Source organism: Myxine glutinosa, chromosome 13 (genome assembly GCF_964187855.1).
Source record: "Myxine glutinosa chromosome 13, kmMyxGlut1.1, whole genome shotgun sequence".
In the NCBI taxonomy this organism is placed as follows: Eukaryota; Metazoa; Chordata; class Myxini; order Myxiniformes; family Myxinidae; genus Myxine; species Myxine glutinosa.
In genome coordinates this window covers 103,241,761-103,256,560 of record NC_136273.1, presented here as the reverse complement: position 1 = coordinate 103,256,560, position 14,800 = coordinate 103,241,761, and the positions used below count along the sequence as shown (strand labels likewise).

The 14,800-nt window shown below is 44.2% G+C and overlaps 1 protein-coding gene across 1 annotated transcript in view; it reads right to left on the bottom strand.

Annotated features, from left to right (window-relative positions):
• Positions 1–14,800, bottom strand: part of LOC137439147 (dipeptidyl peptidase 2) — a 68,189-nt gene that overhangs the window by 30,762 nt on the left and 22,627 nt on the right. The window contains exons 6-9 of the mRNA XM_078767832.1: positions 11,408–11,574; positions 8,650–8,713; positions 2,788–2,906; positions 748–904 (exon numbers count right to left, since the gene is read on the bottom strand). Of these exons, the coding sequence (XP_078623958.1) occupies positions 748–904; positions 2,788–2,906; positions 8,650–8,713; positions 11,408–11,574 (507 nt within the window). The remainder of the gene's footprint in view (positions 1–747; positions 905–2,787; positions 2,907–8,649; positions 8,714–11,407; positions 11,575–14,800) is intronic.

Here is a 14,800-nt window from a genome sequence, read left to right as displayed (position 1 = left end):
TGGATCCAGAATAATATCCTGAGCTTCATCAAAAACTAATCAGTTCTTCCTTAGCCCAAGGGCAATCATCCCACCAACTTTCATCCAAATCTGTTCAGAACCTTTCCAGATATCTTGTTCACGAACACACGAACACACACACACACGAACACACACACACACACACACACACACACACACACACACACACACACACACACACACACACACACACACACACACACACACACACACACACACACACACACACACACACACACACACACACAACTCCCTTGGGGGAGTAACGAGTGAATGTATTACTCCCTGACGGGAGTAATACCAACCGGATCCGGATCTTCACCAAAATTGAATCGATTAGTCCTTGTCATACACCCAACCGGTCCACCAAGTTTCGTCAAAATCCAACCATAACATTTTGAGATATCCTGCTGTATGTTGGTTTTAGCCCGATCACTCAATGGTGAAGAATCACTTAAATTAAATAATTCTCATATCCGAATCCATATTCAGATCTTCACCAAAATCGAATCCTTTCGTCCTCGTCGCACACGCAACCTGTCCACCAAGTTTCGTCCAAATCTGTCCACAACTTTTTGAGATATCTTGTTCACAAACAAACAGACAGACAGACAGGGGTGCAAACATAGCCTCCATGCACCTTCGGTGGCGGAGGTCAAAATGTTCATTCATTATACAAGTTTGGTCGAATGCATAGTGTGCGTGCACGTGCGTGCGTGTTCTCACCTGCTCCCCAGTACTGGGTGGCAAGCCAGTCTTGACGAGGGGTGACACCCCATTGTTTTTGACAGTACTGTTCTCGTAGAGCACTCGTGAAGGGAATGGCCGGAAACATGTCAGTCTTTCCATTACTCGAGCACAGCAGGTTGATTTCCGTGCAGGTCTGTTTTAACATCATATTAAATTGTATCAGTTGCAGATCATTTGGATTCAAACGGCAACTAGAACGCCACTCAGTAGAGCGCATACTCCCGCCGTGCGTGGCCGCTGCTGAGCCCTGTCTTCCAATGGTAAAAAAATCCTTCAAAATATTCCTGGATCCGGAATAATATCCTGAGCTTCACCAAAAACTAATCAATTCTTCCTTATCCCAAGGGCAATCATCCCACCAACTTTCATCCAAATCCATTCAGAACTTTTCCAGATATCTTGTTCACAAACACACGAACACACGGACACACGAACACACACACGCACGGACACGATCGAATGCATCACTCCCAGCGGGAGTAATAATAAAGATGGTTTAGGGAAATGATTATTGTCGCTTTTTACCTTGTTTATTAATCCTGTTGTTAGCTTAACAGTTAGGGTGGTGGGCTTGGGATCCTAGGGTCCTGCGTTTGAATCCCAGTGAGCCATTGAATTAATGCCAGGTGGGGTTGACTCAGCCTGTCATCCTCACGAGGTCGGCAAAATGAGTACCAGTATACTGGGAATTTTACACCTGGTGAGGAGTAGCACCCCTCCCCCACCCCCAAGATTATAGCTTACAGATAGATTGTATGCATGTGCTTGCTATCAACAACGGCCGCCAGAAGCGGCCATGGTACGAATAAAAAAGAGCCCGGAGTGGGCTAACGGTCATCTCGAGGTTGTAGTTCAGACCACTCCCCTCCGGGAGGACCCTGATCCACTGGGAGGGCGCCCGATACGAAATCGAAACATCTAAGACGGGGAAATCCTGCAGACCATCGAGTAATAGGAATCCATGTACCAGGTTTGAATAGGGATCCAAAGTTAGGGGGAGGGGTAACACCCCCTTCCCCCACCCCCCTGTGAGCCCCCATGATCCGAAATCCAAAAAAATCTAAGCCTATGTGATCATGAGCCTGGGTTTGGCTTAGCAGTTAGGGTGCCGGCTTGGGATCCTGGGTTCGAATCCCGGTCGATCGCTGAATTAACACCAGGGGGGTTGACTCAGCCTGTCATCCTTCCGAGGTCGGCAAATTGAGTATCAGCTCACTGGTAATTCCCTGTGTGTCGCAAGAGGTTACTAACAGGGTAGGCGGCAGGAAGGGCATCCGGCCATAAAATATTGCTTCAAAAAGGGGACCACCATGCCCAAAAAAGGCCAACCCCTGCCCTGTGGGGTAAAAATGGCCTCTAAAGGTGATTCCTGTGTGATCGTGCGGGCTAGTCATGAATTAATGTGTCAAATTTCAGAACAATCAGCCGGGTGATGAGGGAAGAGTAGCAAAAATAGCAAAAAGGTTACAGATGGACGGACTTTCACTTCCTCGAGACAGTCAAGTTCGCTCGTCTTTTTGGCGCACCAGCACAAGCCAAGAACGGCCGCCAAGAACGGCCGTGTACGGGCCGATCCGAGGACAGAATTATGTGGGGCTGCTTTATGCATTGTGGTACAATGGCTGTTTTATATACAGTACATGAGTCCCAGGAACAGAAACATTCTCGACTTTCTGGTGTCTTTTTTGTTGTTGTTGTATCAAGAGTACATCTTCTTAAACGATGCTTGTGCTGCCATCACCTGCAGTGGCGTTCGGCCTTGTGGAGGGTGAATATTGAGAAGTGTCTGTACATTTGTACGACTTCTATTCACTCCTGAACAAATTGAAAACTGGTGCTTGTACTCAGGAGTTACACAGGAAGGGGTGATCAATTCGGATTGCAAGAAAGGTATTGATCACAGAACAGTCCATTTCTGGAACATAAATGCCTCCGTACTACAGGCTGGATTTCTCAAACCACAACAGGTATCTCGGTTGCTGTGCCTATGTGGTGTATTAAATGCCACAACATTACCTGGTAGTCCCAAGCCAAGCTGTCCCAACCCACACCACACCCAGTAGGGTCTGCGCAGGGTTTGAAGTCTTCAAATATGTTGTAGCACTTCTTCGTCCCACTCGAATTGTACATTATTCCTGCAGACAATTCAGAGGGGATAATTCATAAAATCCAAATGGAAGTGATCCAAGCAACCAAGCATGTCATAGTGAGGGATTGTCAATCCAATTTCATCCTTACCATACGACTAAAAGTGGCCTTGCACCACATTGGCATTGACAAAATAACTACAAATTGCTAGGTCGGAAGATAAATCAGAATGACAGCATTTGCTCATTTTTTGGAGAAAAAGACAAATCCAAGACATGGGAAAATATAGAGCCTAAAGAAGAAAGGAGGAGATGACTCACCTGTCGCCACAAAATAAAAGGTAGGGCATCAGGGAGCAGATTTGGTCAAGTCACATTTGCACAACCCAATTTACATCAAATCAGATATAAAGGCGGACAGCCAGGCACTCGTGTTTTTTGCGGCTCTCTGATAAATAGCAGCAACTGATTTATTCATCAAAATGTCTTGGTTTGCAAAAGTGTTGATGTGTTTTTGTTCAATAAAATGGTATGTAAGGACATAAAAACACAGCCAAATAATTATGCTTACATCTATCTATCTATCTATCTATCTATCTATATATATATATATATATATATATATATATATATATATATCTATCTATCTATCTATCTATCTATCTATCTATCTATCTATCTATCTATCTATCTATATATATATATATATATATATATATATATATATATATATATATATATATATATATATATATATATATATATATATATATATATATACATACATACATAAAGCAGATGGCCATCCGTTCGACCATTCACGGTTACCCTGATTGGCTATGAGGCTCGGTGCAATGTCATTGGCTCCTGGCAAGATTGAATAATGTATCGTATAGCTTAACGAGCTGTCCCGGTATGTACCCTGGTTTAGAATAGGTACACCGTATCCCTGCGTGTCGTAAGAGGTGAGGAAGAGGGTTGGCGTCAGGAAGGGCATCCGGCCATAAAAACATTGCCTCAACAAGAGAACCATGACAATTACAACTACATATGGGCAGGGTACAGCCCGAAGTAGAGATCGGTTTCTGAGGTTTGGGACATGGAATGTAGGGACAATGACAGAGAGATAAGGAGAAGTGGTGGAAGTATTGGTCAGAAGAAGAGTGGACATATGTTGTGTGCAGGAGACGAGATGGAAGGGAAGTGGTGTGAGAATGGTGAAGGGTAGGCAGGGACAGAAATACAAGTTTGTGTGGCAAGGGTGCCTGGAGGGCGTGAATGGTGTTGGTGTCCTGTTTTCTGAGGAGTTTGTAGACAGTGTGTTGAGTGTGCCTCGAGTGAGTGACAGGTTGATGATGGTGAAAATTATGATTGTAAAGCTCTTGGTGAACGTCATCTCAGGATATGCTCCGCAGGTTGGTCGGAGCGATGAAGATAAGGACAAGTTCTGGTGTGCGATAGAGAAGCTGATGGAAAACGTGAAAGATGAGGAAGTTGTTGTGGTAGGAGGAGACCTAAATGGACATGTGGGAAGGAGTATGGACAGTTTTGAGGGAGTTCATGGGGGTTACGGATATGGTGTGAGAAATGGAGAAGGTGAAAGGATTTTGGAGTTTGCTGATGGAGCTGATTATTTGATTTGTAATACTCAGTTCCAGAAAGAGGATAATAAGCTTGTTACATACACGTCAGGTGGGGCGACGACAACCGTTGACTACCTGATGGTGCGTAGGCGAGATAGGGGGCACCTCCGGGACACAAAGGTGATCCCGTAGGAGGAGGCTGTTTCACAGCACCACTTGGTTGTCTGCGACATAAGGGTGAAAGGTGCAAGGAGAGCTCGGCGGGTGAAGTACCAACCGAGAATGAAGGTGTGGAGGTTGAAAGAGGTGACAGTGAGGGAGGCATTACAAGAGAGGCTGAGTAGGGTAGAGGATGATGTGGTTGAGCTTGAACGTGGTTGGATGTCAATGAAAGATAGTCTGTTGGGAGCCTTTGGTGAGGTATGTGGATGGACAAAAGGACCACCGAGGCACTAGGAAACACGGTGGTGGGATGATGAAGTTGGAAAGAGGATTGACGAGAAGAGGAAGAAGTTCAAGGAGTGGCAGAAGGTGAAGGGTACGGAAGCAGAAAAAGCAGAGCATGAAAGTTATAAGGCAGCCAAGAAGGCTGCAAAGAAAGAGGTAGCAAAGGCGCAGGAGGCATGTAGGAAAATGTTCGGAGAACGCTTGGATTCGGAAGAGGGTCAGAGAGCAGTATTCAGGATTGCAAAGCAGATCGCGAAAGAGAGGTGTGATGTGATGGGAGTGAGTTGCTTGAAGGATGAAGTGGGACAAATTGTTGTGGACCCAGATGGAATTAAAGGAAGATGGAAAAGATATATGGAAATGCTGTTGAATACAGAGAATGAATGGGATGGCAACATAGAGAGTAACCCAGTTTTAGGACCGACAGAGAAGATAACTGAGAAGGAAGTTGAGGAAGCGATAAAAGCAATGAAGAGTAGAAAAGCGGGAGGGCCGACGGGAGTTGTGGGAGATATGTTGAAGCCAGCAGGAAGTTGGGGTGTGAAGAGAATGACAGAGATCTGTTATCTGGTGGTGAAAGAAGGTCGCATTCCAGTGGATTGGGAACCGAGTACCCTCGTCCCTCTATACAAGGGGAAAGGTGACCCTCTGGAGTGTGGCTCGTACCGAGCGATAAAGTTATTGGAGCATGGAATGAAGGTATTGGAAAGGGTGTTGGAGAGGAGGATAAGGAAGAAGGTGAAGATCGACGAAATGCAGTTTGGATTTATGCCAGGAAGAGGAATGACAGATGCGCTCTTTATTGTGAGGCAGTTGCAGGAGAAGTACATGGAGAAGAGGAAGAAGTTGTTTCTTGGGTTTGTTGATCTGGAGAAAGCATTCAATAGGGTTCCACGTAAAGTATTGACATGGGCTTTGAGGAAGTTGGGAGTGGAGGAATGGTTGCTCAGAGTAGTGACGGCAATGTACAAAAGACCGCGCACAGCTGTAAGGACGAAGGACGGGAACAGTGGTGAGTTTGAGGTGAAGGTGGGAGTGCATCAGGGGTCGGTACTAAGTCCACTACTATTTGTAGCTGTGATTGAGGTGCTGGCTCGGAACGTGAAGGAGGGTTTACCGTGGGAGTTGTTGTATGCAGATGATCTGGTGTTGATTGGGGAGAGTATGGATGTACTAAAGGAGAAGATTAACAAGTGGAAGGAATGTATAGAGGCAAAAGGTCTGAAGGTGAATATCGGAAAGACGAAGGCGATGGCAAGTGGTAAAGCATGTGGTGAGGTGGAAAGAACTGGGAAGTGGCCGTGCGCTGTGTGCAGGAAGGGTGTCGGAGTGAACTCCATTCAATGTACATGTACATGTATTCAATGTACAATGTGCGCTGAGTGGGTTCATCAAAAATGTAGTGGTCTGAGAGGGTCATTAACCAGTGTGGCAGCAACATTAAAGTGTAAGGTATGCACAGAGGGAGCTGCAGATGGAGGAAATGTTGAGTTGGATCTTGGAGACCGAGCGAAGCTGGAAGGTGTGAAAACATTTTGCTACCTTGGAGACATGCGGAATTGGAGACGGTGGATCAGACTCGGCAACGGTTGCTAGAGTGATAGGTGCATGGAAGAAGTTTTGGGAACTGAGTGGTGTGCTGACGAGGAGGGGAGTATCGTTGAAGCTGAAGGGAAAGGTGTATGCTGCATGTGCGAGACGTGTTATGAATTATGGGGGCGAGACATGGGTAATGAATGTAGAGCAGCAACGAAGGCTGGAAAGGGTGGAAATGTGAATGGTTCGGTGGATGTGCGGAGTATTGTTGAGAGAGAGGAAGACAAATGATGAATTGCAAACGATGATGGGAATAGAGCCTGTGATGGATGATGTGAAGAGAAACAGGTTGAGATGGTTTGGTCATGTGTTGAAGAAGGATGAAAGTGACTGGGTGGGAAGAGTGATGGAAATGAATGTAGAAGGAAGTAGGGGACAGGGAAGACCAAGAAAGACTTGGCTAAAGGTGGTGGAATAAGAAATGCGGGTAAGGGGGTTAACAAGGGGAGATGTAGAAAACAGGGCAAAATGGAGAAGATAGTCATGGGGCCTGCAAGGCTAACCCCCGCTCCAGCAGGGAAAATGGCCTTTAAAATGAATGTTGTGTGTTGTTGTACATACATATATATATATTTACGGTTTTTAGAACCTTCACTTTGTAAAATAATAATTCTTGTAAATATCCCCCCTTTGTAAAGGTTGCACTCTAGTTAGCCCATGTACAACACGTAGCAAACCATAGGCTTCTTCTTTAGTTATTTCATTAGTCTATGTTTCAGTTAAGGATCTGTTTCCAATAGTTTGACTCTGCGTTGTATTAATCAAATAACTTAGGCCCCTTCAATTATCCCCAATCTCTCGCTCTCTCCAAAGTGCCAGTAGCCGTATTGCAGCGTTCTCTGCCTTTTTGGTTTGTTTGCTGGCCCCAAGCCGCCATTACGCACACGGTCAGAGTGGGAGAAAAAAGGGAGGAGCGGCCAGGAACACAGGCGTGGCCCCATCAACGCGTCACGAGGGGAGGCGCTGATGAACCCTCGCGGCCAATCCGGGCCGAGGCGTGTTCACCGGTAGGCGGAGCAAAGCGGACGCGGCTTAATACGCGAAGCTTGCAATAAAAGCGCGAGCGTGAAGCCTTTTCGCGGAGAGAGGGCAGATGAACGGAGACTAGCAGAGAGCAGATGCGGGGGAGATCGGCAGATGCGAGAGACCAGCGCAGAGGTGGCGAACATAAGAACATTGCGCAGAGGATCGTTTGGGACGATCGTTGTCAATACGAACTGCCGTGGTTTTGAGAGCGTTCGGCACGCTATACGTATGCGCATTCCCGCCCCTCGCGTTTGCAAGGTCCGGTTGCGCGCCAACGACGTCAAGCTGCCAGCCGTCCTTCACCCGCGGACACGGAGCCTGGACCATCCCCTCGCCTGGAACCATCTGCCTGGACCTTCCTCCCCTACCAGCTACCATTCCGTGCGAGTCTGTTTGTATCGTCATGGGCGTGTTATATAAGAGTGTCTCAGGTTGCCCTATGTCCTTTTATTTCCTCTCCTTGTATATTCCCTTCTTTCGTTTCCTCTTTTAGATAGTAATAAATCATATTTGTTCTTCCTTTACCCTTCTTATTCTTTGGTTCCTCTCATCCGGTCGCTTTAGTCTTTTCCCCATTGAGTCCCTGTGGCACGATTTGGCCAACCGCTATAGTCGGGTTTAGTCCTTTTGTTAACGGCCTGAGTCGTGGCTCGCTTCGCTCGGCGTGTCCATTACAGCCGCGGCTCGGGCGGGGCTCATTTCCTCGCTTACCGGAAGGCGCTGGTACTTAGGTAATAGGAACAATTGGCCTACCACCCTATTCAGCACTGACCGGAAGTGACGTCATAGCTCCAGGACCGGAGACGGCCAGCTTAATAGACGAGGGGATTAACCCCCCCCCCCCCTCGGTAAGGGGAGTGCCGTACTCCGAGATTCGCAACAATATATATATACAGTCTCTGCAGCACTTCACAAATCCAGACTTTATAGGGGAGTGACCAGTCAGAAGCCACTCCTGAGAAAAAGACATGACAGCACACCTGGTACTTGAAAAAAGGCATGTGAAAGACTCGGAGCACGAGGCAAAAGATTATGTGGTCTGATGAGATGAAAATTGAACTCTGGCCATGATAAATTATATTATATGATAATCAAGCTATTAAGGCCTTGTTCCACTTTATCCAAAGATCCATACGCACCCGCAGCATCTCGGAGACCAGTCAAAGGATCACCGCCGCTTTTCAGAAGAATGTCACAGGCCACCTATCGGAATAAGGTATCTATTAGTCAACCTCAATGGGCTATTGCTCATCAAAGAAGCAGCAGCCACCCTAAAATATAAATCTTGATTCATGTAATACAGCAACTGCAATGACCATATCATTGGATGCATCTATAACATTCGTCAGCCAGAAAAACTACCTAAATTATAACAGCATTAATGATAATGTTGACTTTACAGCCTGATCAAACCTCACTTGCTCCAAATTGATGAACCCCAAAGGGCAAAACAGCTGCTCTTGGGTAACTTCCCAGTTAACAACTCATGTAGTACAAGTTATCACCTGCAGATGTATGAAAAGTACTTCACTCAATAACAGGTTGAACTCGAACTGCACTGCACTCGGTAGGACGCACACCTCCCTCCGCCAGGCTGAACAGTTTACGTTTTGTGTCCCAACGATAGGCCAGATCTGGATCCAGGCCTGAACCAAAATCAAATTGGCTTGTTCTTGTTGCTGAACCAACTCATCCACCTAATTTTGTCACAAGTCACCACAACTTTTTGAAATATCATGCTCTATATAGTTTTTGGCTCTATCACTCATTAGTGAAGAATCTATATATGTATATATAAACCAAAAAACACGGTCTGTGAAGCCGTACGTCCGTCCATCCATCCATCCAGGAAGCCACGAAGCTTTGTGATTATATGTCTATTAATTACGTACTGTTTGAATGCTGGTTGCATCCTGTCTATTAATTATGCACATGAAGATCCAAAAGACCATGAACACCCAAAATATCCCATCGAGCCAAAATACCCTGAACACCCAAAATATCCCATCGAGCCAAAATACCCTGAAGTCATCCCCACAAAACAAAACAAAACCCAGAATACCCAAAAGACCCCACATACTCAAAAGATCATGAACACCGAAAATACCACAAAGACCCAAAATACCATGACAACACAAAATATCCCAAAGACCCTGAAGACTCAAAAGACCCAGAAAACTCAAAATATCACGAAGACTCAAAAAGCCCCGACGACTCAAAAGACCCAGAGGAACCAAAAGACCCAAAAGATCACGAAGACCCAAAATACACAAAAGAACCCAATGACACTTAGAGACCCAAAATACTCTGAAAATCCCAAACACCTAAAAGACACTGAAGACCAATAAAGACCCAAAATACCCCGAAGATACCGAAGACGCAAAATATGCTGAATACCTTTAAAGACACAGAAAACCCAAAAGACCCTGATTATCCTTAAAGACCCAAAATACACTGAAGACCTTAAGACCCATAAGACCCTTTAGTTTAGACCCCAAGGTCCTGAAGCCAGAAAACGTACAGCTTCACGGACGTATGGCCCCCCTCCCCCCGAAGACCACTTTTATCTTTAAGACTCTTTCAATACTTTAGACATCTTTAGATCCCTTCGCCCTTCAGACCGATTAAACAGCATGGATCCTTAATCATTTATAGCTTTATGCCAATTGGACCTTTTTTGATTCAATCAAATTACAAATAAATGAAAAATAACTCAGAGCGACACTTGGCAAAAGAGAACAAAGTAGAATGGCACTCAGTAAAGCATCCTTTTCACCTCAAAAATAGTTGGTGGTGGAATTCAGTGACCTGATAGGCAAATTGTCTTCAAATTTTAAGTTAATCAGATAAAAATTGACAATTTTAGAAATTTGGCCAACATTGACCTTGTGACCTATGTTGATCTCAAAAATGGTTGGTGATTGAATTCAATTCGCTGATATGAAAATCCTATTCAAATTTCAAGTCAATCAGCTGAAAATTGAGGATTAAGAAAATTGAAAAACAGTGGTTGACCTTTGTCGACCTTCTGACCTCAAAAATATATCGGATTCTGTCGGACCACCAACTCTACCATTTGGTGGTTTCGTGAAGATCGGTTTAAAATTGCGACTTGTAGGCAATTATAAGTGAGTGGACAGACAAACACACACCAACAAACACACAAACACACCGGAGCGATCAATATAGTTGTCCAAAAAAATTTTTTTTTTGCCAAGTAATAATATCACAAATATTACAAATAAATTTGTAGAAAAGAAATGTTTGTATTATGATTGGTGTAAATCATGACAACACAGAAACTCAAGTTCAGTCAGGTCATTATCCTCAGTTTAAACAAGGCCGTGCCTCTGCGGTGACTACGTGTGGCGAGGCGAGCATAGTGAGCTAATCCATGCTAGTCACTTACAAAATTTTTTTTTTTTATCGTATCCGGATCTTCACCAAAATCAAATTGATTTGTCCTTCTCTCATACCCAACCAGTCCACCAAGTTTTGTCAGAATACATCCACAAATTTGAGATATCCTGCTATATAATCGGCTTTAGCCTATCACTCAATGTTGAAGAATCACTCAAAAAAATTATACGATTCGGATTCGGATTCTCATCAAAATCTAATAATTTCTTTCTCGTCATACACCCAACCTCTCCACCAAATTTAGTCTGAATCCGTCAACAATTTTATGAGATATTCTGTTCACAAACAGATAAATAGACAGGGGTGAAAACATGGCCTCCATCAATGTTTGGTGGCAGAGGGAATCATAAGTGGCTACACGACCTTTAATGTTTAGCAAAGACAGCAATATTAAACGAAACTATGTGCAAAATTTCAGTCAGGAAACAAATTAGGTATAATGGGGAAAAAAAACAACTAAAAAACTTCAGCACTTGCATCGACAGGGTTGGCAGGCATGGGAGACATGAAGGTCGTCTTGTAAGGGTAATCCATCATGGCCAATACTGTAAAGGCATTACGAATCCAGCCTTCCAAGTAAGACAGATCATAGGTGTTGTTCAATTGTCCACATAGGCGCATCTTGCTGGACAAAGCCGCCCACTCTGTTCCAAAACAGGCAAATCAAAGAAAAAGTGAATATGAATAGTAATTATATAATCAAGAAAAAAAACAAAAATCTATCGCATAAACAAATGCAAACCATTAACAAGAAAGAGCAATCAGAGATTGCAAACCCTCGCCAGGATGTATCTTCAGTGGTTTTTAAGGCTTTTGTGTTAAATCAAATATGGCGGCCGAACCACGTGACCGATGACGTCATCATTATTTTTTTCTAAGCTAATTTATTCCTAGATTATGCTCAAGAAATTTCATCTTAATCGGATGAAGTTTTGTACTTGTCGAATTATGACGTCATAATGGAGGCACCTGACATCATTAACATATTTTATTCCCCATGGAAAGTTCTTTACAATGAACCATGTCTCAATTTTTTCTATTCAGTGCTTTCAGAGATAGAGGTGCAAAGTTTTTTGGTTTTTCCAAGATGGCGGCCGAACCACGTGACCTATGACGTCATAATTATCATTAAAAAATTCCACAGGTGGAGCTGCACCTATGGTGAAAATGTCCTGTCAATCGGACCAACGGTTGCAGAGAAAATCGTATTTATTCTGTGCGGACAAACAGACAGAAACAAACGGACTCAAATGCAATACCCTCTCCTCTGGTGAGGGTAACGAGAACGGCACTAGTCGGTAGAGCGCATACCTCCACCTGGCTGAACCGTTTACATTTTGTATCCCATGACCGACTGGATCTGTATTCGGACATCAACCAAAATCGAAAATTCAAAAATCCTCGTTTGCAGTTGTGGATCTTCACAAAAATCTAAACAATTGGTCCTTATCACGCATCCAAGTTGTCCACAACTTTTCAGATATGCTGCTCACAGACAAACAGACAGACAGGGGTGAAAACATAACCTCCGTCTACCTGCTGCTCAATGGAACACTGGTCTACCGTTCAAGGGTGAAAACATAACCTCCGTCTACCTGCTGCTCAATGGAACACCGGTCTACCGTTCAAGGCTCATTGGTAGTACACGACCACCTCAGGTCATCTTCAATCAATACCCCTTATCTTTTTTACCCTCTAACCCTCCCCGACATCTCCGCATCCAATTCCAAGTTCATGACTTTCCTTCCGCCTCCTCACCTTGCATCCACATCTCACCGTCATTGTATTAAAAAAATACCCGGGACTGTACCAAGGTAAAATAACATGAGAAGTGTTGAAAAAAATGTTTGAAGCAATCACAGGAAGGCCATGGCAGTAGGAGAGCGTTCGGTGTAGTTTGACTTCACATATTCCATGCCAAGCTGGACTAACCTATCAAGAGCGGATGAAGTAGACAGAACATTCAACATTAGAAAGGAAGCAATTTATGAGGGGATCTCGTAGCTTATTTTAGATAATGAATGGTATAGGGCCTATGGACTATAGAGCAAGTGCAGAAGGGATTTCCAACAGAATGACAGTGACAGGAGCAGGGATGACAGTTTCAGAGTAAACAAGAAGAGTGGAGATGGTAGTAAAGAAGGCACTTTCGCTCCGAGTAGTAGAGGCACGCAATGGTCTCCTTATGAACGTAGCGGCAGCACAAACGGTAGATGGGATTAGATTTGGGTTTACTTGGTACAGCACGTAAAGTGTTGGCGATAAAGGAGTGCAGGGACATTGGCAAGAATAGTACGCAACTGAAGTGAGGAAGGGTTTTTCATTTTTTGTGTATAAAGTCGAAGCTCACGGAAGAGCTAGAATAGAATGGATCAGGTGGAGTTCACTCACGATTCGCTGGGCCATAGTTGTTATAGTAGTTCGAAGACAGGTGAACGCTGAGGGTGAAGCTCTCAACTGAGTTTATTGGGTCACCAACAGGTAACACGAGAAAACCCTGTTAGACATAATTATTCCAATCGGCGTCTGCAGTTGCTTAACAACCCGTTGGGCCACGGAGTTATCCATTAGGCTATCAGCTAGGGGGGTCAACCGGTACCAAATTGAGGGAGTAAGGCTAATAATGATTTTTGACAAGGTTTTTACCTCTAGAATAAGAAAATATGTGATAGCAAATTCAACGATGTAGCTAAATGTGTGTTATCACCCATTGATACATTTCAATGGGTGAAATGTATCAATTCATTGATACATTTCCACTATGTCGAAAATACGTGGTGGTGCGATACTTTTTTCCATGTGTATACTTGAAAATCTACTGAATGCCAGTTATTTTCGTGCATATTTTGTGCATAAAGTTGTTGCTATGATGGCAGCCATTTTGTGAAATTGGGCGCCATATTGGATTCTATCTTCTTGGATTAAAGTTCAGATGATGTATTTCATACTTTAAGAGAGTTGTAAAGTCTTAAACATCTCAAAACGCAATGCTATTTGTTACAAATTCCTACAAGAATATGAAACATGGTGTTTTTAATAGAAAAACATGCATTTTGGCGGCCATTTTGAAAATGAGGTGATAACACCCATTTAGCTACATGGTTGAATTTGCCATCACATATTTTCATATTCTAGGGGTAAAGACCTATCCAAAAATCAATATTAGGCTTACTCCCTCATTTTGGTACCAATGGACCCTATTTTGGGGGTCTGGCTGATGGCCTACATGGCCTGGTGGCCTCGGGATCGGTGGTGGTGGCGGGTCCGACTACGCAACTCGAGAGCCCGGTGCATGTGCTTATTCCGTAACAATATTATAAAAGGAGCCATGTCTGTCTGTCTGTCTGTCTGTCTGTCGTGCTACAACTTGAGATGGGATTAACGGATTTCAATGAAACCAAAGACAGTGGATTCAGGCAACTTCCAGGAAAGTTACTGACACACACAATAACAAGAAGGAATGTTTATGTGTGGGTACATGGGCACATGGGCACATGTGGTGAAACTGCAAACGCCAATTTGCATCGCTGTTTATCCCCACACCGAGGGCAGGATCTCCCAGGAATCTTTGTTTTGTTCTTGCCCCATAGATTAACCATCGCAGTATTCCTCTCAGCAAAGACTGGAATTCCCATCAGCAAAGAATGGTATTCCCATCAGCCAAGACTGGTATTCCCATCAGCAAAGCAACGGGTCTTATATGATAGTGTTCTTCATTTGATTCAACTTGCAGTCACTGTGCCGCTCACTTATGATGTTCCAGGATGGTTTGCCATGTTCGAGTGTTGCAACGTGTGCATGGATGTGCCACAGAGGTAGAGAGAGAGAGGTAGAGAGACAGAGGTAGCGAGGGAGGAAGGGAGAGAGAGG